General features: G+C 43.9%; 1 protein-coding gene across 3 annotated transcripts in view; it reads right to left on the bottom strand.

Annotated features, from left to right (window-relative positions):
- Positions 1 to 1416: 1416 nt before the first annotated feature.
- LOC147448199 (phosphatidylinositolglycan-like protein) overlaps positions 1417 to 26879 on the bottom strand; it is a 63472-nt gene continuing 38009 nt past the window's right edge. Inside the window, exons 4-5 of one of the 3 annotated variants that reach the window (XM_086524079.1) lie at positions 1995 to 2133; positions 1417 to 1933 (exon numbers count right to left, since the gene is read on the bottom strand). In XM_086524079.1, the coding sequence (XP_086380205.1) occupies positions 1871 to 1933; positions 1995 to 2133 (202 nt within the window). In that variant the 3' untranslated portion in view covers positions 1417 to 1870. Of the gene's footprint in view, positions 1934 to 1994; positions 2134 to 2178; positions 2869 to 26879 lie in introns of those variants that run through there. The other 2 variants (XM_086524077.1, XM_086524078.1) reach the window with 2 other exon arrangements.

Here is a 26879-nt window from a genome sequence, read left to right on the forward strand (position 1 = left end):
AGTGCGCATGCGGCGCATGCACTCTGCAGTTGATCGGCACTTGCACGAATGGAGGTGTTCTCTGCATGCATGTACCCACCAAGGTTTTCGGCTACGACACATACGCACGCATGTGCAACATCTAGGCAACGGCGGCTCTTGCAAATGTTGATGAGGCGAATCGGCACAGATGTGTGTGTGTGTGTGTGTGAGAGAGAGAGAGAGAGAGAGAGAGAGGGATTTGTTTGTCATGTGTGGGCTAGGAGCCGGGGGGACGTGCGTGCACAGGTGGCACGAGAACGAAGGGGGAGGGGTGGGTGTTTGATTCAAAGTGAGTGTGAAAGATGTGAGTGTTTTTTTGGGTGGAGCTCAGCTCAGCACAGTATCATCGAGGGACAAAAGCTGCCGCGGTCATCGCGATAGCAAGACCAGGGGTGGTGTGTAGCATCAGTAGCGTCCAGACCCCGGATGCAGCAGTACAGTCCTCTCTCTCTCTCTCTCTCTCTCTCTCTCTCCCTCTACAGGCAGGGCACCCATAAGCAACCGAGATGGGATGGAGCCTAACACGGACGCAACGCCAGCATTTGCAATGTCTTTCTTGGTGAGGTCCAGGTTGTCACATGCGCCGCAGACGAAAAGCTGGAGACAAAGCAAGTAAAGAAGGAAATCCATGAGAGCTGGAATGTGGGTATTTGTGATGGTGCTAGCGACCAGAGCTTGATCTTTTTGGCCTTGTTCTCTGAGTCGACAGGCAATGCGAAGCGCTGTGGGGTGGATTCCCCTGCACCATCGTTGCTCACAGTGAAGGAAAAGGTGGGCTCATGGCCAATCACACCATGTAATGAGTTGCTGGCTGTGCCAACAAAGTCGGTACCGATGTTAGATTGCCATGGCCAGGAATAAGCTAGGGTTAATGTGCATTCCGACAGGAGAGAGCAAGGGAGGATTGATGTGCTCTGTAACTAGAGCAAAACTCTTAGGTTTAGATAATGTCTCTCGTTGAATCAAGAACATTTCCCTACAAAATGAGCTTCATTTCACACTGAGGATCTTCCATAACCCTGGTTCCAATTCTTTAGCTGTATTTAATGAACCCTTACCATTCATTGTTGGCAAGATCAGAAACGCGCAATTGAACATATTCAATATTCCCTCATATGGTGAAACAACCTTAAAACCTGTCCTTGAAGTAAAATCAAACGTAGACAAGCTACGTGGTTGCACAGAGTTTTGATCCATTGCGTGGCTAGAGGTGGTGCCCTGAATTCACATCATCTGGAACTTTCTCCTACCCTAATTTCCAACGCATCGTTTATCAATAATGTCAATAGATTTTATGAGTGCTTTGCATGGTTAAAAACATTCATTCCTTTATGAAAGAGGCTTTTGGGCAATCTATATATAGGTGTACAACATAAAATTAGAAACTAGATGCTATAAGAGAAGACAGGCATGAGCCCTCCGTAAATTTTTTCTCAATGTAAGAACAACTTGAATCTCTAGAACCTGAATTGTCCAATCAGATTACAGTGAAACTGTTGGTGTTGACTCAATTGAGGGAAAGAATGGATAATTTGTGCATCTGCCATATTTGTAATTGCAGGTGACACAACATTAAGTAAAATACAAGAGACAGAAGCCAGGTGGTGTGTACAACGCAGACCAAGCTTTGTTGCTTGAGGCCATTTCCTTCATGCCGGGTGCCTCACATTCCGCTTTCTCACTTGGCCATGGCAGACTTTCTCTGGAAGACTTGTACAGCAATCCCTTTCCTCACAATGAACCAGCTGAAGTAAAGACTGGAGCAATGCCAGAGTCCTTGAATAGGTATAGGATTGGTCTCATACCAAATAGCTTCCATATAAACTTTTTTCACTTATTTCCAATAGTTTCACATAGTGCTTTCCAGATTGGAATCAACATTCTGAGAGGGGGCCGCACTTCCTGCATGAAGCTAAGGCAAGTTTAGTCCAAGTCCAAACAAACCCACCAAACTGGCTAGTCACACCACTTACCTTGAAAGCAAGAACAAGCTTTGAGTCATCTCGCAGCAACAAAGCCAAATAATAATAGCAAGATGTCGGAGTCACGGCCTCATTAATGACTGCTGCCAGAATACGTTTCAATGGCACAAATTGACGATGCACTTGTCCGCTGATTTCAAAATTTACCAATACAAAGACTAAAGATTGTTATCAAAAAAAAAAAACTTATTGCACATGCACATGATTAGATCACATATAATTTCAAGAAAATAAGAGCATGGTCACACCTAGTCTCAAAAAACAATTCCTTGTATTAAAATATAATCCCCACATCACCAGTACATTTACTGCATCCTCTCTATAGGAACTCTCTGTTCAATTTCCAAGAAGGATGTAGCTCTCCTGGATTTTATCAATAAAAATGTGGAAGAAGAAGACACTCCAATCATCCTCAAAAAGAAAAACCATATGCACATGCAAAGCCTTTGACCGCACTAGCCTCCCCATCGCATCATCAAACTTTTATGTCTATGTAGTTGATATGTATAAGGTACTCATCTCGAGTAAGGAGCCCAATGTAAATCCAAATCTGGTGCCGCAAGGCCTTCACAACCATGGAGACCTCCTTGAGTCATGTGCTCTCTCAGACACAAAACTATGCACGGGGCCCAGCTCACACGATGGAATACCGGATCATGCCTCTGAGAATAAGACATGAAGAAACAATAAATCTGCAGGAGGCCATCTCTGGGCTGCACCGCTAGATATCTCCATGGGCCAGGTAAAACATTGAGCAGAGGCAGGCAATATGGAACATCCACAAAAAGCGAAGCGCTTGGAAACTCCCTCTCCTCTTCCTTTCCACAAGCTAAAGTATCCACTCCTGGAAGTGGGACATGTGAGCCTGTACACACATGGACAGAATGGGAGATAAGTGTCTGATTGTGTGGAACCATAAATTGTCGTATGAGGCATAGCTAATCTTGAAAGAAAGTAATCGTCCGCAATTACGGCATATCCGCAAAACAACTCCAAGTTAGCCCAAAAGTTTTCGAAGGTCATTCCGAGGGACAATCAGTTTTCTCATTCCAAATCGAAGCTCTTGATTTCCTCGGTCATTGGCTTCCCAGAAGAATCTCATCCAATAAGGAGTCTCATTCCAAATTGGAGCTCTTGATATCCTGGGTCGTTGGTTTCCCAGAAGTATCTCATCCAATAAGGAGTCTCATTCCAGATCGGAACTGTTGATATCATGGGTCGTTGGTTTCTAGAAGTATCTCATCCAATAAGGAATATTCAGTGATTGGCACATCACAATTGAACACGAATGCTCACATATGCATGTTACAATACATAGAAACATAAAGCCACTGATAAACACTCCCCCCCGTAAATAACCATCCAGATCCAGGCCATGAGCTGTTCAACGACTCCCTCATCACTCCCCCCGCATAACCTAAAAAGGTCCAGGTCGGGAGATATAGAGGCCTTCTACAACCAAACGCTTGCGTATATAGGTCGTAATCAAAAATTAGACAAGATGTCACAAAGTGATGACGTGGCGGACAGCAAAAACCCTAATTTGTAGCAAACCCTAATTTCTGCTGGGATGCCACGTGGTAGCAGCTGGTACCGATTTCCGTGATTTGCGGCAAGAATTGCAGGCTGCTTTTCTGGGCGACGCCATTTGCTAATGCTTTCTCTACGCAATAAGAAAGAGAGAGAGAGGAGCTGCTTTTGCTTTTTTTTGGTTGACTCTCTGTGAGAGAGAGAAAAGCTTTTAGGCTTTTGATTTTGAAGCTTTTGGGCATCCCTTGTAAACATTTAAATACGTGGTTTGGGCCTTCACTTCTCAGAGCATCTGGACGCAGAGTCTGAGAGTGAACCCCGAGTCACTCCCTTGTACTCTGAACTGATTAATATAAAACGAAATACCGAAAGGGGCGCCAGTCTTTGGGGCCAATATCTCTAGGCACGGAGCTCCGCCGGGCCAGTGCAAATTTATGGTGATCTGTGAATTGTTTGAAGTGGTTATTTGGTGTTGTCGCGATTGATTCTTGACTTGAGTGTCCAAGTCTGTTACAATGGTATCAGAGCACGGCCGATTTCTCTTCTACGAGAAATCCGATCCCCAATTTTTTTTTCCACGGCACCTATGGCTTCACACAAGGATCAGTCGACTCCCTCTGCATCTGGAGATGCGCGCAGGGATCACAACAAAGATTTCGGCAGAGAGTATGGCCCGCCTCGGCCTACTCAGGCGGAGCGGCGAGAAATGGAGCGTCGCCAGTTGATCGGCGATGCAACAAAGATGATACTCAATTTTGCGAAGGACCCAAAATTTGCAAAATATATGAGCGAGACTTCTTTTCAAGAGAGCTCTCAACAAAATCACCATCAAGAACAAATTTCCGATTCCTAGGATCGATGATATACTCGACAGGTTATAGGGATCCTCGTGCTTTAGCAGGATTGACTTGAAGAGTGGATATCATCAGATCCGAATCGCACTGCGAGACGTCTACAAGACAGCCTTTCGGACTACTTTTGGGTTATTCGAGTTTTTGGTGATGCCTTTTGGCTTAACCAATGCTCCTGCGACATTTAACCATATGATGGACATGATTTTTCGAGAGTACAGACTATTTGTTGGCACTTTCTTTGACGACATTATTGTTTTCTCCAAGAATGAGGCAGAGCACAGAGATCATCTGCTTAAGGTCTTTCAAGCATTACGAGATCACAAGTTAGTGATTAATGCAAAGAAAAGCGAATTTTTCCTACCAGAGATACACTCTTTGGGACACATTGTCTCAGCAGCTGGAGTGCAAATGGACCCGGCCAAGATAGAGACTATCCGTGATTGGCCCGATTTGAAGAAGGTCCATGAAGTTAGAAGCTTCTTAGGACTGTGTTCGTACTACAGGCGGTTCATACGGAAGTTTGCAGAGGTTACTTCCCTTTGCATATCTTGACACAGAAAGGAGTCCCTTTCTCGTGGGGATCCACAAAGGTGACTGCCTTTCGGATCTTGAAAGAGAAATTGACTACGGGACCAGTTTTGACTTTGCCGGACTTGCAGAAGTCATTTGAAGTATATTGTGATGCTTGTGGTTGTACTCTCGGTGCGGTCTTGATGCAAGAAGGCCATGTCATTGCTTACGAGAGCTGATTGTTCTCTAGGCCGGAGATGACAACACAGATATATGAGAAAGAGCTTTTGGCGGTTATCCATGCTCTTACTCAGTGGCGGCATTACCTACTCGGAGCGGATTTTACTGTCTTTACAGACCATCAAAGTTTGCGCTATTTCTTGTCACAAAAGCAGCTTTCGGAAAAGCAGATGCGGTGGGCAAACATCTTGTCACACTTTCACTTCCAGACTGTCCATGTGCAGGGACAGAAGACTGTGGTGGCAGATGCTTTGTCTCGGAAGCCGTTAGCATAGTTACATGGGACGGCGGGTCGGGGTCAGGAACGGGAACGGGGACGGGACGGCAAAACTCAGGAAACGGGGACGGGGGTCGGGACGGCAAAAAAAAAAAAAGAGTTTTTTTGGCATTTTTTGACCTATACACATGCCACACACATAGAGCATCACTTTGACCACAAATTTACACTAAATAGACCAAAGAACATGAGTCATATAGACGCAAATGTGCTAATAAAACATCGAGAAATAAGGACCCAAAGGGTGGCTTTTATAGCCATTGGGGTGCTTCAAAGTTCAAACATGTCTATTAGAGAGAAACTAGCCTCTAGAAATGATCAGTTTTATAAATTTTTTAAAAAGTCCCCTCTCATCCTCTGCCGTCCCTTGCCGTCCCCTCCGTCCCCTGCCGTCCCCGGGACGTTTTGCCTGCGTTCCCACTTGGCAACCATTTTTCCGTTCGTCCCCTGCCGTCCCCATCCGTCCCCGTCCCAGAAATGGGCGTCCCCCGTCCCTAGGGTCCGTCCCCTCCGTCCCCTATAACTATGGCCGTTAGTTCTGGCTATTTCCGCGATACATCATAGGAGCTTCGAGGATATGGTCGATCAGTATGCCACAGATACAGATTTTACAGATATTTTCACACGGATACAGGATGGGGAGACAGTAGCTGGATACTCCCTTCGGGAAGGCTACTTGATGAAAAAGACTATGTTGTGCGTTACACAGCCGTTGAGGGAAAAGGTTATGACTGAATGCTACTGTCCACCTTTTACGGGTCACCGTGGCATTGCTACCACCATGAAAGGGGTAGAGAGATACTTCTTGTGCCGAGACTCAAAAAGGATGTGGAAGAGTTTATGCGCAGTTGCTTAGTATGCCAGAAGGTCAAGTTTGACAGGCATAAGGCACAGGGATTGTTACAGCCTTTACCCATACCCACCCACCCCTGGGAAAGTATTGCGATGGATTTCATTTTTGATCTCTTGAGGACACAAAGTGGTCACGATGGTATCTAAACTGTTATTGACAGATTTAGCAAACAGGCTCATTTCATTCCAGTGAAGAAAACAGTCAAGCCGGATCACTTAGCGAGACTGTTTGAGGCCCAGATCTTCAGATTACATAGCATGCCTGAGACGATTGTCTCCGACAGAGACCCCAGATTTACAAGTTTGTTTTGGAAGGCAATTTGAGAGAACATTGGCACGCGGTTGCAGTTCTCGTCATCGTTCCACCCGCAGACTGATGGGCAATTTGAGATTGCAAATTCAGTGGTTCTAGATTTACTGAAGTCTTATATCTCATATTAGAAGACTCAATGGAAAAGATACTTACCTTTGGTGGAATTTGCCTACAATAACACGATACACTCTTCGACGGGGAAGGCGCCATTTGAGATTGTTGAAGGTGCTACGAAGGTTCCACCCTTCCTGAGCACGAAAGATAAGATCTTTGAAGCGGATGAATGTACGCGAGATTTGGATACGGCTTTTGCCAAGGTTCGCGAGACTTTGCAAAAGTCTCAAGAACGACAGAAAAAGGCAACGGATCGCCATCGTCGTGACATGAAATTGAAGGAGGATGATTGGGTGCTCTTACGTTTTGAGAAGGCACGCCTACGAAAGAAAAAGGGAAAGGAGAGGCTTTTTCCAAAGCTTAGTATGAGATACTACGGACTTTTCCAGATTACTGAAAAGATAAATGATGTCTCCTTCCGATTGAAACTGCCAGATACTTGGAGGATTCACAATGCATTCCATGTGAGTCTCTTGAAACCTTTTAAAGGTGATGTGCCTGATGATGGGGAGCCTAATGAGCAACCCAAAGTGGAAGAAAACGAGGAGATCCTTGTTCATGAACAGATTTTGGCACATAAAGATACGAAGACAAAAGGTAAAGTCCGAAGGTGGTTCTTGGTTAAGTTCAAGAACTATCCTGCACTAGATTGGAAGTGGATGGAGGAGGAGGACCTAGCAGATACTCCTCAGATTGTGAAACTTTACCTAGATGCTTTTGTTTTAGCATAGTCTACTCCAAATGGAACCCAGAATTCAGCTTGGCCGGAGATCTGGTGCAGTGGGATGCACAAGAGGGGAGTCGCTCCGCTCCTTTGTCAACAGATGCTTTGATTTAGATACTAGAGTCACTGATGTCTCTTTGAGCTTCAGGGATACTGAGAGCTGACAGTATTCTGCTATATGACTTTATGAAATGGAATTCCTGATAATGATACTGATTTGTTTCTTCACTTCTTTTGAGTGTAGGAACTGATAGACGAAATGACTGCAGCATTTTGGTCTAAGTGATCTCGAATAGACATGGTTGCAATAGGGGTTAGTCAATCGGACATAGATGAGGTTCCAATTGGACCTAGACGTGATTGCTAGCTACATTGCCGATAAATCATGCTCTAAGATCCGAATGAATGTTGAATGTCATGTGGTGTGACTGTTGATTTGGTACATGTGCTAGATGTGTGTTCCTATTACGTAGGTATTAAAAGTCAATGTCTGCTAAGACGGTTTATGGCTTTTGTCGGTTTTGCAGGCGTAATCGCGGTCGATTAAAATGCTTTCAAGAGGGGGGTATGTCACAAAGCGATGACATAGCGGACAGCAAAAACCCTAATTTGCAGCAAACCCTAATTTCTGGCGCCATGTCACGTGGCAGCAGCTGGTACGGATTTTCGTGATTTGCGGCGGGAATTGCGGGCTGCTTTTCTGGGCGACGCCATTTGCTGATGCTTTCTCTACGCAATGAGAAAGAGAGAGAGAGAGGAGATGCTTTTGCTTTTTTTTTGTTGACTCTCCGTGAGAGAGAGAGAAACGCTTTTAGGCTTTTGATTTTGAAGCTTTTGGGGCTCTGCTTTTGGGCATCCCTTGTAAACATTGAAATACGTGGTTTGGGCCTTCACTTCTCAGAGCATTTGGATGCAGAGTCCGAGAGTGAACCCCGAGTCACTCCCTTGTACTCTTTACTAATTAATATAAAAAGAAATACCGAAAGGGGCGCCAGTCTTTGGGGCCAATATCTCTAGGCACGGAACTCCGTCGGGCCAATGCAAATCTATTGTGATATGTGAATTGTTTGAAGTGGTTATTTGGTGCTGTCGCGATTGATTCTTGACTTGGAGTGTCCAAGTCTGTTACACAAGCAGAGTAAGAGATATAAGAGGCGACGATATCGAGCAAATGTGCGTGCTAGGATAAATGAAAAGAAATCTACCGCAGAATGGCTTAATTATATAGGGGAATGTGATGCTCATCGGAAGCTGGTAGATAACTGGGGTGAATACCTTCAAAGCGTTATGTGTTGCAGTCCACAACCCATTGACATTGCACAGTTAGAGTCTACAGAGAAGCTAAAGTTGAGCCGTACTATGAGGAGACGACAAAATCGCGAGTTAGCTCAACAACAAAAGGAAGCGGAAGACAAATCACAGTCCACAAAACAACAAGACCCCACAGACTTACACCCTGCACCTGATCATTTCAAATCCTACACCACAAAGGAACGTAAGGTTATGAAACCGGCCCGTGGAGCGGTAGGATTTAGCTTTCACCCGAAATTCTTTACTTTAGACACACACAGAGAGAACGAGCAAAGGAAACCTGCAACGGGAATTAACACTTAAGCACACACAGCTCAGAAGCTAGAATGCTCCGAGCAGACGCCGACAACATGTAGGCCCCAAAATTGGCGCCCCTTTCGGTATTTCTTTATACTTTGAGAGGGTAAATTACAAAGTAGAGTCCCAAGAATTCTTTACCTGTATCCAGCTAGATACCACCTGTTTTGGCCAAATTTCGACAGCATTACAACCCCAAAACTTGCGCGAAACCTATTCCCCTGATAGAACTCACTTCTACTGGCATAAACCCTCTGATTCCTGCCCAAAAACAGTAAATACAGCACGCTGTATTTACTAGTTTTTGACCTGCTTTCAACCCTAAACAGTCCCCGAACTGTCCTTTGTCAATGGGGCACTGTTCCCAATGGATCTGGCGTCCGTATGGCTGAAAAACAGTCAATATACAGCGCATAACCAGCGCTGAAAATGCACCTATTCGGTGAGGTTATGACCCTCGCTGGTGCCTGCTTTGAAGTAGCAATTAGCGACGTTCCTGCTCAAGGAGACTCTTGCCTCAGCACAAAGGCATGAAACCACACAACTGTACATCAGTCAAATGAAGAGCCCTCTTGTGGGGCATCACATAACTACACATAGGGGAGAGAGAGAGAGAGAGAGCAGTGTGTAGTGTGTAGTGGGACGCCCTTTTTTGGGCTTCCCATCCCCACTTGCCGTTCCACCCACTTTTTTACACTAAAAATCCATTTGAGCCCCGTCCCCTGTTCCCCATCCCGGAATGCGTCCCTTGTGATATGGTGTGCAGGTCATCACTCCTAGCACTACACTGTACATAGAGTGGAAAGGAAGCACTCCATAGCTCTTAACCTGTGACAGATTCTCAATGAAGCATCCCCCTAGCATAAATCGAGCGCCCCCTCTTCTGCGCTTGACCTGTAATGCATCTGTGAACAAATAGATGCAAAAGGGGAAGATTTGCATGGCTGCCAAAACCTGCGTATCACTGAAAACGTAGCAAAACAACCCTGTAAACACGCATCTGATGCCTTCCCATGCTGAAAATGAGCTCCTTGGTCCTGGGTAAAGTCATGGGAAGCTCAAAAATGGCTGAAAATTAGAGTTATCAACCTCCAAAACTGCTCCAAAAAGGCAGTTACGAGTTTTGTCCTCCCAAACTTGGTAAATTGGCCCAAAAGTGCCACTTGGTACTTATGCATGCAATTTCCCCGCATTGGACTTCCTGCTTAAAAATCTCTCAACTGGTGCATCATTTGACTTTGAAGCAGAGTAATAAAATGTTCCCCTTGTCATTTTGAAGCTAATGACGCAAAACAGATTTCGTGGCCCAAAATAGCAGTTCCCTAAATTTTAGGAGATGCTTCCATTGGACTGTCACTGGTCATCCGACCATCAATCCCCACTAGGACCGCATTCAAAAATGCAATGTAGCCCAGCTGTCGAGTACTTTCCTTTGGTGACCCCACCTTGACATTGTGCCTTTATTGAGTTCACTTCCTAGTATCCACCAATTTGCTAAGTGCGACGGGGGGAGCTACATGATCTTGAACTGAGTCTAGACATCCTCTTACTATACAAATTCCAATGCTGACCAACTTCTCGTCTGCGGGTATAACTACCGTTCACATTGGCCAAACAATGTCCGACCATTTGCAACTTCAAAAAGAGGGTCTCAAAAATTAAACAAAAATCATTGGAAGGAAACCAACAACTAAGGTTAGCAGTTGCCACGTCCTCGTGACATACCCCCTCTTAAAATCGCAAACGTCCTCGATACATACCATAAATACATGCCACTGATGATCTTGTGTTGTTAGCACTCTTTTATCATCGCATGTATCCGCAAGAAAGGTCATAACACATAGATACAAATGACTTAATGATACCTTCATACTTTTGTGATTTCCATATATTACACTGAATTCATATGTACATATGATGTGCTAGCTCTAACATTATCTCTCCTTCGCACACGTTGGGTTGGGACATAAGTAGGCTGTAACCCAAAGACCTCAAGGTAAAGCTGCAATACATTTGGTGACTGTGACACTTCATGCTCTGCCATTCACTTTCCATCCATAGGTGGATAGTTCTTGAACCTCACCACATAGCATCTTGCAACCTGTCCCTTAGCTTTTTACCTATGCAAGAGGCTCTTGCCTCTGCAAACGAGCATAATTCCACAACACTATAGCGTACTACCACCAAGTAAGCTCAAATTTCAAGATGATTTACCAATGCGTCAAAGAATCCAAGCAATCGCCTCAGAGAATCGGCGAACAGCGTGCCACTTGGCAAACCCCCATCACTCCTGTAGGAGATCAAGTGGCCAATCTACCACCATGAGACCTCTCCCTATCTCATCTTGGTTCATACTTGCAAACCCTAAAAACGCAGCAGAAGACCAATCCTAATTTGACCACTTTTTGGCTGGGCGAACATGCGGAATTTCCAATCTGTACTGTGAAGAGGAGCCCTCTTCCATAATGCCCTTCCCTTTGTCGGCCATAGTGTAATCCCGTGTTCCTGTACTCTGTGTCTTTACCCAAAACAATCGAGGCTCACTTCTTCTGAAAAAAGTGATTGATGTCCCGGCAACGAAACGTTGAAACCGGCCTGTGGCGTGGTAGGCTCTGGCTTTCACCCAAAATTCTTTACTTTAGACACACACAGAGAGAACGAGCAAAGGAAACTTGCAACGGGAATTAACACTTAAGCACACACACGGCTCGGAAGCTAGAATGCTCCGAGCAGACGCCGACAACCTGTAGGCCCCAAAATTGGCGCCCCTTCCGGTATTTCTTTATACTTTGAGAGGGTAAATTACAGAGTAGAGTCCCAAAATTCTTCACCTGTATCCAGCTAGATACCACCTGTTTTGGCCAAATTTCGGCAACATTATAACCCCAAAACTTGCGCGAAACCTATTCCCCTGCTGGAACTCGCTTCTACTGGCATAAACCCTTTGATTCCTGCCCAAAACCAGTAAATTCAGCACGCTGTATTTACTGGTTTTTGCCCTGTTTTCAGCCCTAAACAGTCCACGAACTGTCCTCTGTCAGTGGGACATTGTTCCCAATGGATCTGGAGTCTGTATGGCTGAAAAACAGTCAATATACAGTGCATAACCAGTGCTGAAAATGCACCTCTTTGGTGAGGTTATGACCCTCGCCGGTGCCTGCTTTGAAGTAGCAATTAACTACTCCCGTTCCTGCTCAAGGAGGCTCTTGCCTCAACACAAAAGCATAAAACCACACAATTGTACATCAGTCAAATGAAGAGCCCTCTTGTGGGGCATCACATAACTACACGTAGGGGGGAGAGAGAGCAGTGTGTAGTGTGCAGGTCATCACTCGTAGCACCACTGTACACGGAGTGGAAAGGAAGCACTCCATAGCTCTTAACCTGTGACAGGTTCTCAATGAAGCATCCCTCCAGCATAAATCCAACGCCCCCTCTTCTGCGCTTGACCTGTAATGCATCTGTGAACAAATAGATGCAAAAGGGGAAGATTGGCCAAACAATGTCCGACCATTTGCAACTTCAAAAAGAGGGTCTCAAAAACTAAAGAAAAATCATTGGAAAGAAACCAACAACTAAGGTTAGCAGTTGCCACGTCCTCGTGACAGGTTGTATATACAAAGGCCCAAAGAAAACCTATCAATGGAAGTAATGGAGTCTATAATGGTCTAGTGATAGTTAAGGAAATAGTAGCAGACCTTGGTGAGGAGTCGAAACCTGTTTTCATTGCCCAAGATCTGACAGAGGCTGAGGAACATGTACTCAAAGAGCTTATCAAGGAATTCAAGGATATATTTGCTTGGACATATCATGATATGAAAGGTGTTCCACCTTCTGTGGTGCAACACACGATTCCCATGAATAGCATGGCTAAACCTATCCAGCAACGACCCTATCCAATGAATCCTAAGTATGCAAAGATTGTTCAAGAAGAGATGGAAAAGCTTGTCAAATGTGGATTCATATACCCTATTGAGCACTCAAAATGGGTCTCTCCAATAGTTGTTTTGCCGAAAAAGAATGAGGAACTCAAAGTGTGCGTGAATCTTAAGAAGGTCAATGTCGCCACTAGGAGGGACCATTATCCCTTGCCATATTCACAACATGTGCTTGAAAGGGTTGCAGAAAAGAAAGCTTATAGCTTTTGAGATGGGTACTCTGGATACAATCAAATCACAATTGCACTAGAGGACCAAGCTAAAACGGCTTTCATAACCGAATTCGGAGTGTTCGCATTTCGTGTTATAGCTTTTGGTTTTACAAATGCTCCTGCTACCTTCCAAAGATTAATAAATACTACTTTTAGAGAATATTTGAGGAAGTTTTGCGAAGCTTTCTTAGATGATCTTCTTCTTGGAAAGAACATCTATCATGTTTACGAAAAGTGTTTGAGAAGTGCAGATTGTATCGCATCTCCTTAAACCCTTTCAAAGGCCAATTTTGGGTTAAACATGGAGTCATTTTAGGGCATTTAGTGTCCAAAAATGGGATTTCCACAGATGAGAGCAAAATTAAAGCCATTGCTGAATTACCACCACCTACAAATTCTAAAGGAGTTCAAAGGTTCATAGGCCATGTTGGTTATTATCGGCGGTTTATTTTAAACTTTGCCGAGATAGCTCGTCCGTTGTACAAACTTCTTATTAAATTCCACTGGACCGCGAGGTGTGACCATGCTTATGAGTCATTGAAAAAGACCTTGACAAGCGCTCCCTTTCTACGAGTGCCCGATTGGAATGTAATTTTCCATGTACATATTGATGCATCGAACTTTGCTATTGGGTGTGTTCTAGCTCAACCAGGAGAACATAAATTGGACTACCCCATTAGCTTTGCAAGTCGTCAATAAAATGATACTAAGAGAAACTACACTACAGAGAGGAAAGGTTTAGCTATGATTTACACAGTGAAGAAATTTCACTACTCCCTTCTTGCCACCAAGTTTGTTTTCTATGTTGATCATCAAGCATTGTTGTATCTAGTAAATAAACCTTGTTCCACACGAAGAATTACACGATGGTTGTTAATTCTTCTTAAGTTTGATTTTACCGTTGTGGTGAGACCCTGTAAAAGACATGTCATGGCAGATCATTTGTCTCGCATGCCCAATGGTGAAGCCCCTATTGGAGTTGATGGTGAATTACCTGGTACTTCTCTATTCCTAGTCGAGACCATGCCTGAATGGAGTGAGAAGATTGTGAGTTAATAGTTTCCACCCAAGGAGCTTCGTAAGGATATAGCTCGAAAATTGTTAAAAGAATGTGAACATTATTCACTAATTGCAAAAACTCTCTACAAGCTAGGGAAGGACAATATTCTTAGACGTTGTGCTCGTGAGGATGAGTATTTATACATACTGCAAGAAGCCCACATGGGTATAGCCGGAGGACATTTCTCAAGGAAACTAACTGCTAGAACAGTGTTGCAATCAGGCTATTGATAGCCTACCTTATTCAAAGATGTATCACTTTTTGCAAAAGGGTGTGATGAATCCCAACATTACAAGATCACACAACGAAAGGATAAGATGCCCTTACATACTATTAAAGTGACTCAAACCATTTGAAAAATGGGGTTTAGACTTTGTAGGCCCAATTAATCCGACAGCTCGTAACACTCAATCTCGATATATTATTGTTGCCACTGACTATGTGACAGTGGACGGAAGCCAGGGCGACACGCAAGGCTGATGCAAGGTCAGCGGCCAAGTTTCTCTTTGAAAACATTATTACGCGATTTGGTTGTCTCTTTGAGATTCTGAGTGACAATGGTACTCATTTTATAAATGGAGTGATAAAGGAACTCACGACAAACTTCATGATAGCCCACCATAAGTCCACGCTTTATTATCCACAAGCAAATGGCCAAGTTGAGAGCACTAACAAGACCTTAATTTCTATCTTGACCAAAACAGTGGAAGCTCATCGCACACATTGGGATTTGAAGCTGACATCAGCTCTATGGGCTTATTATATTTCTTACAAAGTGGCTATTAATTGTACACCATTCAAAATGATATATGGCCAAGAAGCAGTTATGCCATGGGAGTTTGTAATTCCTAGTATGTGCGTCGCTTCTCAAGAAGGTTGGGATGGTAACCCTTTAGTTGAGCGTTTATATATCCTTCAGAGGTTAGACAAAGAAAGACAATTGGCTGTGCAAAATGCACTTGTGGAGAAAGATAGGAGAAAGAAATGGTTTGACCGTCATCTAAAGGACAAAGATATCAAGGTTGAGAATAAAGCCCTTATGTATAGAGTACGTAACGAAAAAAAAAGTTGAAATATGCGAAAAAAGGACCATATAGAGTATGTGAAATCATCCCACAAGGTACTATTCGTGTGGAAACTCTTGATGGTGTTGAAACCATTGGATTCCTCAATGGGAGCAAATTTAAAAGATATTATGATCCTTTAAATCAAGAGGAGCTACGTCTCATTTAACAAAAAAAGATAGCCAAGGCTCAAGCAGAATTAAAGAAGATACAAGCTCAAGCTGAGGCTAAAGAGCGACGACAACGCATAAGATGCCAACGAGAGGCCAACCTTGGAGTTACACATGCATTTCACGTTGAAACAGAGGATGATTCGTTGGACTTTGACACACCTCTGCGATACCCTATTGAGCTAAGTAGCGTCTATGAGAAAGTGTCATATGGAGTGTGATGTCAGTTGAGAAAGCAGTCTCTATCTGAGAGCACTATCCAAGTCAAGGATGTCAACAAGAAACAAACTACGGTTTTTGGAATCTAGCAGACTTCTGTCAGTTATGACAACGGGGTTATAGCTCAAGACTTTTTGGTCATGCCTGCTAGAACTATGTAAGGCAATATAAACCTAGGACGCACGTGGATGATAGCGACCAAATACACTATTCATTGGGAGACTTGGAGTGTCACAACGCAGAAACCAACTATTAGCCCTACCACTCAAGCCATAGTCCCTGAAAATATAAAACCCATTACAGTGCATGTCCACAAGGTTGAACCATATGTCCCTATAGCCCAACTCTCTAGAGCTTCAACTTCTGTGGTTGAAACAAAGCTTGAGACACACAAGACCCATCCTAATATATCGAAGAAAACGTATAAATGGGTCCATAAATCTTCTTTAGCGTCAATTTTTTATGCTAAAAAACAGGAACCTTGTAAGAAACACCCCGCTCGCTCCAAAAAATGTAAGAAAACGTTGCGTTGGATTCCTAAATGACTATCGGAAGCCCAAGGCTACTATCAAGAAAATGATCAAATCTGGGTGTCAAAACGTAAATTGTGTTCTTACATGTCACGTGACCCATGTGAGACAAATCTTGTAACGATAAAGCCGATTGAAGATCGTGGAAAGAGAAAGATCACAGAACACTGTACACCTAATCTGGAGCTAGTTTGGGTACCCAAGCGAAAAAGGCTTCTTTCGCTCAGCTCAAAAATAGAAAAAACGAATGAAGCTTCTTGCTCTTCATGTAGTTCATATACAGAAATAGAAGCTTCGACACAACCTCCACCTACCATTGTATATATCCATACAAACAAGAAAGAATTTGCATCTCCCATTGTAAATTCACCACCTACAACAATGTTGCAAATAAAATCATGAGAGAGTACCTTATCACCCTTGCAACTAGATGAAACGCCTAGGGCAGTCAAAAACCATTGGTCAAAGTCTTCATCTATAACAACTTGGAACAATTGGTTTCAAAGGGTGACGACATCGTTCCAAAAGGTATGATCTATCAAAGGAAGGGGGGAGTGTTTGCTAACATCCATCATTCACTTGCTCCCCTCTTAATCTTTCTCCCTGACCTCTCAATCTTCCAATCTTAGAAAATGTATATATATAGCCCTATACTCCAAAAAAACAAAAAGTAAAAGAGTAAGAGCCACCAAACAAAATCTACAAACCTAAAAATTCATAAAAACACATTATGCACAAGGACACAACCTTTTAACATGACCCTTATACTATTTGAACTCTAATTATCATCTATCTGTGTATACAAATATGGCTAGTACGCTAGAGTCATCCACTCTTACCTTGGGTGACATTCAATCTTGGATGCTCTTCCACCTCGACGAACGGGCTTCATCTCCATAGCTTTCGAGAACGGAATATACATCAGGAAGGGAGGCATGTTAACCCTGACGGATACCCTATCACCTTTGACAGACGCCTTATTATTTATTTAATTGAGTCATTGACTGGTTTGGTCGGTCCAATAGGTGTGTAGGTGATCGCAAATAAGAGACGCACCACTTCCTCACGGATACCCTATCACCTTCGACGGACGCCTTATTATTTATTTAATTAAATCATGGACCGGGTTTGTCGGTCCAATAGGTGTGTAGGTGTCGCAAATAAGAGGCGCACCACTTATCTTATTTTTAAGTAGTTTTGCAACGAGCGGCCACTATGGACGCCCATGTGTGAATGGGTCAAACTCTTATAAAAAGTCCATTTGACCTAAAAACCCTCATTCTTGGAGCTGCAAGCTTAGAAATGCTCTTGCTCCATCTCTGTCTTCTTCTTCTTCGTGTGCTCATGTGTGTATGCGAGTGTGTATGTTTAAGAGAGAGAGAGAGAGAGAGAGAGAGAGAGAGAGAGAGAGAGAATGTGTGTGGTCAAGCATTGCAACGACATCGACGGCGGTGAGGCGGTTGAGCGCGGAATCACGGCAGCTTCTTCTTTTTCGCAGCACAGGATCCTTCACAATGGAAGCATTGAGCAATGAGTGACACACCATTGTTTCTTTGAGCTTGCTAGGATTGTCTAGTTGTGTGCTTACAGCCTTTCGAAGCTCGCACACAGTGCATAGGCAAGTTCCTAGCCTCCGACACGTGCGCAAAGCACACACTTGAAGCTATGATACCACTGTCACGAGACAAGCACCACGTGCCAACGGAAAAGAACAGACTAAGCAACTTTAAGCACTTCAAATAACAATTGAACTAAAGGAGATAGACGACACGAGACGAGGAGTGACGGAGTTCCACGCCAAGAGAACACTTCAACACTGGCTACAAAGGTTGGCGCCCCTTTCGGTATTTCTTTATATTGCTTGAACTCAGTACAACGCTGGTACTCCAAACTCTACACCTTCTCCCGGAAGCATGTCAAAGAATGAGCCCTTGGCTCATATTTAAAGGCCCTTGGCCATGAAAAGCTGCAAACTCAAAAGCATCAGGCCCGAAAAAGCGTATGCAGCTGAAAATGAGGAAATCCGTACACCTGCCATGTCATCAACAACAGCACAAAACGTGGAAGTCCGTACATACTACCACGTGCCACTGTCAGCTCAATATGCAAAATTCGGTACAGGTCTGCCACATCGTCAACAGTAGCACAAAACGCGAAAGTCCGTACATCCTGCCACGTGGCACTGCCAACGCAATATGCGAAATTTTGTACATGCCGGCCACGTCATCAAGCCTTTACGCAAGGGATTTTGGTGTGGGTCCTGCTTTATTTAGATCACATGGGCCCCATCGAACACGGTTCCATGAGTTGGTGGAAACTCTTCTTTAAAGATAGGCCACTCGGTAAGACTTTGCAAGTTGGTAAAATTTCTTCTACTGCTTCTAGGGTTCAAGTTCCTCGGCCAGGATCTGCATGTTGGCTCCCTTCTTCAGTGGCTTAACACGTCAAGACTTGGGACACTTGTCCACTCTTTTTGACCATTGAAAGAACAAATTGTGGCAAAGCTTTGGGACACTTGTCCTCCCTTTTTGACACGTGGTTGAACAATTATCACAAGGCTCTTCTTTTCTCTTTTTCTCTTGAGGCCACTTCACCTATAAAGACAATCCCTTTTCCCTCACTTGTGCATGATCCCCTCTGCTGAATTTTTTTGTCCAACATCATCCCAGGAAGCCTCTACACCACTCCTACCATTTCCCACTACATCTCCCTTCCCTCTTTCTTGAAGGAACCCATTCCCTCTCTCTTGACCTTGCTGGTTTTACTACAACAAACCCAAAAATCTGAATTTTCAGCCCTAGTTTTTAAGTTACAAGCTCTTCCCTTCGCCATGGATGCAACCAAGAAAATGCCCTACTACCTTCTCCTCAAATGAGCTAAAATTCCCTCGTGTATATATGTATATGTTGGCAAGTTTCCTCTTATGTTTGGTTTATGTTTATGCATGTGCACACATGACATATGACATCTTGCATGATCTACGATTGTGAGTTACTTTAACTCACTATCGGATTGAGTGTGATTGACTTCAATCCTAAGGTACTTGGATTGATCATAAATACATTTTCCTTCGCAGGTTCTCGCTCTACTCGCTCTCTCTCTCTCTCTTTGGTATATGTAGTATATGTGTGTGTGTGTGTGTGTGTGTGTGTTTTATGGCACCTTTGTGAGCCAAGCACTATAGATTAGTCGCATATCCTCTGATTGCACATGAGCACCGCCAGTGGCTACTAGGTGTAGGCACCGGGGACTAGCGGGGAGTGTTCCCATTACAGTTTATAGTACCCGGCTTATGTACTTATCTACATACGAAGCACCTCTTATGTCACGAGACTGTGACAAACACTAACTTTATTTGTTAATTTCCTTCCTTTGATTTTCATTTGATTTTTGGTAACCTCTTGTTGAGATCACAAATGTCACCAGTAGGAGTCAAGGCCAGGCAGCCACGAGATGGTTTGGCCGAGTAGCACTGGAATCCGACTAGTAAAGATGTGGCTAGGCTCAGTTAAAGTCATTTAGGCCTCTCGACAAGACTTCATAAGACGGTGGGTACTAGGAAATAAACCAAAAGGAGCAAAGTGGACACATAGTAGTAGGAGAGCAACCTGCAAGCCAACACACTCTCCAAAAACTCTCATCCCAAGAGGGGGCGCCCAAATTTGAGGGAAGGGCTGATTTTTACTCATTGTGCTCTACAGTGTGTGTGTGTGAATAGCGACTGCAGGTGATAACAGCTTTAATAGAAAGCTTGCCTTCTCTCTTGTCTCATATAGCACGCTGATCTGCACTCGTACATCTCTCTCCCCCCTTCGCACATATCGTGATGCCCCTTTAGTTGGGCTTCTCAGATGACCATGTACAGTTCTATGGGTTATATGTGTGTGGGCCAAGGCAAAAGCCTTTTGAACAAGAACAAATCTCCCTCAGGTACGCAAAGTTCCATCGCAAAGAATTGCAAAAACAGAGAGTTTTCTCACGTGAAAACTCGTCCAATTCAAATGGGAACTGTCCCATGCATGCAGAAGCTCTTGAGACACACGCAGACGTATTTGCTCCGCTCAAAACGATCCAAAACAGAATATAACCGCTTGCTGTGTTTATTTGCAAGTTTAGGATTTTGCACCTAAACTGCAAGATAACACCAAGGGAGGCTCAGATAAGCCTTGGGGTGCTTGTACAAAGCTTTAGGCACTTAACAGTGACCAAAACAGAAAATTACAGCATGCTGGAATTGACCTGCAGCTCACCGGAAAGCTTCTAAAGTGCAAGGGAAACCATTCTAGACGTGTACTTTTGACCTACAGAGGTTGTGGCGTTGTTATGCTGCTGACAATAGGTTTGGACAGCTTAGTGAGAGTTAGGTGAAAGTGTTCTGGTCGTCTACTTGCAATTGAATAAAGAAATACCAAAAGGAGGGCCAGTCTTTGGGGCCTACAGGATGTCACTGTCTACTTGGGAGCGCTCTAACTACCAAGTCGTGGATTGTTTTGAAGTGGTGAATTTGTCTAGTTACTTTCTGTCGTACAGTACAGGGAAAGACGGTTTAATTCAGGTGAAAGCTAAAGTTTACCGCGCTTAAGTAAGGCTACAGGCCAGTTTTGTGGTTCCATCGTCGGGACGGTGTCACTTTTTCCTAAAGAATTGAGTCTTGGTCTGTTTTGCACGAAGACACACAGCACAAGTAATTGGAATTCCACTATGGCAGAAAGGACAAATGACACTAGAGAAGAGGGTTCCTCTTCACAAGACAAACAGGCTATTCTTCAGTGCATGAGGTTGGCGCGTGCTCACAGCCACCACTGTTTGTACCTTTTATTGATGTGAATGCGCCACAAGCTCAAGGGAAAATGATTGGGCAACTAGACGAGGATGTGTTCAGGACAGTTGGTTGCTGATGTGAATGTGTTTACCTCATTGATGAAGAATCTGAACTTTATTGAGTTTTTGCAAGCTCCACCAGTGCCACACCAAGCAAGGCAACATTCTCATCCAGATGAGCATGTTGAGGCTCAAGGACAGGTCCCAAATGTGACCCAACAGAACATGAAACATTCGCATGTTGCGGAGTCACTTGAGGCTCCAAGGCGAACTGTCATAAATATCTAATATCTAACCAACCCAAATGATTTTCTCATAATAAACTGATCACTTAATGTGGGAGAAGAAACGGGAACAAGGGTTAAGATATAGACATGTGCTTATAGATCTATCTCAACACGGGGCCAATGGTAAAGGGGCCCAAATGAGAGATGGTCTATCAAAGAGCAAGTCTCACCAATGGAGCATAAGACCTTAGGGTCAGCTTCATTGAAGACCTCCAATAATGTGTGTAAAAGTCCTTGACCTTAGGTAAGCTAGGGTTGAGCTTGAGGCGGGAACCCGACCTTGCTCGAGGTGCTTGTCCTGCTTGTCATGCTTGATGACTAAGGTGCTTGAGGTGCTTGATGATTGAGATGCTTGAGGTGCTTGATGATTGAGATGCTTGAGGTGCTTAACATGCTTGAGATGCTAGGGTTGCACTTGAGGTGAGAACCCAGCCCAAGCTTAAAGTGCTTAAGGGCCAAGTTTGTGGTGGGAACTGGACCTATACATGAGGGGCTTGAGGTGTCAAAAAGTCAAATATTCAATCCCTACAAGGAGGGGGTGAGCCCTACATGAGGGGGGATGAGAGAGAACACCCACACACTCACACAAGGCATGCATGGTACAACGAAAGCAGAAGGGACACTTGTCAAGTTCCTCCTCATGTTGCCCTCATGGTGTCTGAAGCCTATTGGTTGGCCACCCAAGGGGTCCAATGATAATTTAGGAGATTTATAAATTGATTTTGCATTTATCAAGTCCTCTCTCTCAAAGGGGAAAGGGGGACACCTGTCCGAAGGCTACCCTTGCTACTTGTAATGCCTCCTGCTTGTGATTGGCTAGGCCTGGAGGGGTCCAATGAGCTTCAAGCATGAGCTACAAGGGGGGGTCGACCCAAGCAAGCTAGGGGGTTGCTTAGGGGGTATACTCACCCACAAACACTCACAAACACTCTCATTGTGTGCTATGCAAAGTGCAAGAGCTCCCTCTCCTTCTCCAAGCAAGTAGAGGTTGAGAGCCTACACCAACACTCTTGGCTATGGAGTGCAAATCCAATCAAGAGCCATGCTTCAATGCTTAAGCTTGCCATCTCCTTCTTCTTCATTACTATGCTAATATGTATGCTAGCAAGAAGAGTTATGATAAGTGAGGAACTAATTCTTTCTCCTATGAAATGTTTCTTCTTCCTCTTCCCTACCCTCATTCCCTGCTAGCTTTCTCCACCTTCGAAGGTGTTTGAGGTCTTGGGATTGAGGCTTGGGATAGTTAAAGCTTTCTTCAAGTTTATGTTATGCTTGTGATGCATAAAGCTTTCCATCTTCATTGCATCACCTAGGTTACAAAGAACACAAAGATTGTATTGTAACAAGTCTCTCTTAATGGGAGAAATCATAATACAAATGCCTATTGGAGGGGGGGACCGGCTCCACATAAATCCGGTCCTCAATTGTTGTCATGTTCTCTAAATTCTCTCTCTTGCAAAAGTATTGTTCATGCCAAGTTAACTGATTGCTATGAATATGTTGCTATCTTCAATTATGTTCACCCGCTATGCTCACAAAGTCATTTCTCAAAAGTACTCTCATTAATTTCCGCTACTCTCAAGTTAAATAGGCCAATTTGATTACACGAACTCTTTCTGTCCATGAACAGGTGGATAGGACGCCAATTCCTCAAGCTATACCAATTCAGCCAGCCACCTTTGAGCGTCCAAGTGTTGGTCTAAATGGACAAGGAATGATGTAAACAGACCATTATTTGCAAGTTTAGCAAATAGGCCCATTTTATTTCTATCAAAAAAAAGATAAAATCAGATCAGATGGAACGATTTTTTATGTACAATGTGTTTAAGTACCATGGTATGCCACTATCAATTGTGAGTGATCGTGATCGTCGCATGATAAGTTTGTTTTGGAGAGGCTTGTTTGAAAACATGGGCACTACGCTTAAGTTTTCATCCTCATTTCATCCACAAACTGATGGACAATCAGAAGAGGCTAATTCTATTGTCTTAGATCTGCTTAAATGCTATATGTCAAACAATAAGGGCAAGTGAGAACATTATTTACCCATGCTTGAGTATGCATACAACAATACGGTGCATTCGTCAACAGGTAAGGCACCCTTTGAGGTTGTTGAGGGTGGCAAAAAGGTTATCCCATTTTGCACACAAAAGATAAGATTTTGGAAGTAGATCGATATATACAGAATATGTATAGGAAAATTAAGCTTGCCTTCGAGAAGACTTAGGCAAAGCAGAAAAAGGTTGTTGATCGTCACCGACATCAACTGTAACGAGAAGGGCACCACGTGCCAACAAAAAAGAACAGACTGAACAACTTTAAGCACTTCAAATAACAACTAAATTGAAAGAGATGCTGGACACACGAGACGGAGAGTGGCGGAGTTCAACCCCGAGAGAGCATTGGCCCCAAACCCAGACCACTCGATGAGACTTTGCAAGTTGGTAAAACTTCGTCTACTGCTTCTGCTTCTTCTACTGCTTTTGTTCCTTCTATTGCTTCTACTTCTTCTAGGGTTTAGGCTCCTCGGCTAGGATTTGCAAGTTGGCTCCGTTCTTCAGTGGCTTGACAAGTCAGCAATTTGTGACATCCCCCCTTCTTGAAAGAAAGTAATCATCCGTGATTATCATATATCTGCAAAACAACTCAAGTTACTCAAGTTACCTTAAAAATTTCCGAGGGTCATTCCGAGGGACAATTAGTTTTCTCATTCCAAATTGGAGCTCTTGATATCATGGGTCGTTGGCTTCCCACAAAAAGTCTCATCCAATAAGGAGCATATTCTCATTCCAGCTCGAAGCTCTTGATATTCTGGCGTAGTAAAATTAGCCATCACACCCAGACCACGCTAATCTCCAACAGGTGTCTTGATGCACTGAATTACATACCAATGCAATCTCACCCAATAAGGAATATTCAGTGGTTGGCACATCACAATGCAACACAAATGCTCACATATGCATGTTACAAAACACAACGAACAGCGCCGCTAAGGACTCTCCCAAGACAAACGGTCTGCGGTATGAAGCTACTCAATGACTACCTCGTTACTCTCCCTGCAAATAACCTAAAAATCTCCGGGCCATGAGCTCAGAGGACTGCTACAACCAAACGCTCCCCAGACCGCAGCCTGCGTCACTTGGAGGTTCAAGCATACAACCAAAAACTCCCTAGACATCCCATCTCCATCGTTCAAAGGTTTCCTAGCATACAAAGAAACGCTCGCCAGACATCCCGTTTGCGTCGTTCCAAGGTTTTAAAGAATACAACGAGATGCTCCCCAGACATCCCGTTTGCATCGTTCCGAGGTTCAGACAATACCAAAAGAGCATTTCTCACTACTACACCCGAGAGTTCACCAATCATTGAAACCAGTATGAAAACTGGAGTCAAACGATTCACCAAGACAGGTTCAAAACAGATACCATCCATTTCAAACAAATTCCAAACAGTATTTCAAACAATTTCCCAAACAGATTCTCATACAAAGTTTAATCTTAAAAAGCAATCTCGACATCAATCGAGCTCAAAAACACGATTGGCTTTCCATCCTGAAACCTGCACCAAAATTATGGTTAGATTTCTTCCATAAGGTTGTGGCCGACCACAGTATTATCCATAAGCTCTCGAATAGTCAAAAAAGGCCTAGACAGACAGTGTTCTTGTGGCAGTGATGGTAGCCCCAAGATATAGAAATCACCCTAGGCCTCCAAGGTTATCAGCTCGAGAAGAGACACCTATTGCGAGATGTCTAAGAATTTCAAGTCGTAATTTTCTAGGGTTTCGGTGGCAAGCAAAAGTTGCACTCCAAAGAAAAATGTCTAATGTCATGTAGCTTCATGCAAAAGTTTTCTTGAAAGCTTGCCAAGTCCTTGGAGTGAGCGGCTTGGTAGTTATAGACATCCACCACTACATAGCACTACCTCTAAGAAAAAAACAGCGACTCAAGAGATCTTTGATTCTTCTGAGTAATTGTCACGAGGCTGTGGCAACCGCTAACGTTAGTTGCTGTTTCTTTCTCTTGACTTTTATTTAATTTTTGGGACCCTCTTTTTGAAGTCACAAATGGCCAGACATTGTATGGCCAATGTGAAACGAACGACGACCGAGAGTTTCACCCGCAACAGTGTAGGACACGTCGCCACGAGATGGTCAGGCCAATCAGCATTGAAATCCGAGTAGTAAAAGTATGTCTAGGCTGAGTTCAAAGTTGTTTAGGCCCCTCGCGACACTTACAAGTTGGTGGGTAATAAGAAATTAACTCAAAAGAGGCATAAGGACACATGGCGGCTCCAGGTGAAATTGCCAGACTCATCCCAAGAGGAGGCGCCCAATTTGAGGGTGGAGGCTGATTTTTGGAATTCATTGTGACTACAGTGTGTGTGAGTAGTGAGTGCAGGTGATCACAACTCTAATGGAAAGCTTGCCTTCCCCCTTGTCTCAAATAGCACGATGATTTGCTCTAGTGCATCTCTCTCTCCCTTTGCACATATGGTAATTCCCCACTAGATGGGCTTCTCAAATGACCATGTACAATTCTGGGGGTTTTGTGCGCATTTGCCAAGGAAAGAGCCTTCTGTACAGGAATTGGATTAGCTAATTGCTAATCCCCCACAGGTACGCATAGTTCCATCTCAAAGGATTGCGAAATCGGAGAGTTTTCTCGCGTAAAAACTCGTCCGATTCAAAGGGGAACTGTCCCATTGCAGGCGGAAGCCCCTGAAACACATGTAGACGTGTTCGTTCCGCCCAAAACGACCCAAAACAGAAAATTACAGCCTGCTGTGTTTTTCTGCACGCTTAGGGTTTCGCACCTAAACAGCAGGACATCGCAGGGCAGCCTCGGGGAAGCCTTGGGATGCTTAAACAGGGCTTTGGGCACCTAACAGTGACAAAACAGGGAATTACAGCATGCTGAAATTGACCTGCAGCTCACTGGAAAGCTTCCAAATTGCAAGGGAAAGTGTCCTTGACATGTACTTTTGACGTGCGGGGGTTTTTGCGTCGTTATGCTGACAAAATTGTCAGGTGCAACGGAAGTGTTTAAGGATTTAGCTCGGATCTAGTACTCCACACAAACACAAGGTTACCTTACTTCACTTGAAAGAACTGAACTGAACTGAATGAAAGAGAGAAACACACACACACACAGAGGACACCGCATGTCGGGTCCCAACCACCCTCAAGCGCCCCCTTGCTCTATTGCCATAGCAAGTACTTGCTTCATTTCTTGCACAAAAATGCTGATACAATGACTAAATACTGAGATGCTAATGGGTACTTGATGGAAATGCTTGGTACTGTTGAGGAACTGAAGGGTATTGCGTAAATGCTTGATACTGCGAGGCTAAGGACTGGGTATTGCGGATATTTGGTGCTTGATACTACGAGTACTTGGTACTGCGGGTACTTGGGCATTGAAGGTACTTGGGTGCTAAGGGCACGGAGGTCGTGATGATCCCTACGCTGAGCTAGACAGAAGCCAAGCCAATACGCAAGGGATGCTACTCTCACTAATCCTCCCTAGCTAGTGATTATTACTCTCTCTACTTA

The sequence above is a fragment of the Adiantum capillus-veneris genome, chromosome 11, assembly GCF_014529385.1.
Source record: "Adiantum capillus-veneris isolate H3 chromosome 11, ASM1452938v2, whole genome shotgun sequence".
In the NCBI taxonomy this organism is placed as follows: domain Eukaryota; kingdom Viridiplantae; phylum Streptophyta; class Polypodiopsida; order Polypodiales; family Pteridaceae; genus Adiantum; species Adiantum capillus-veneris.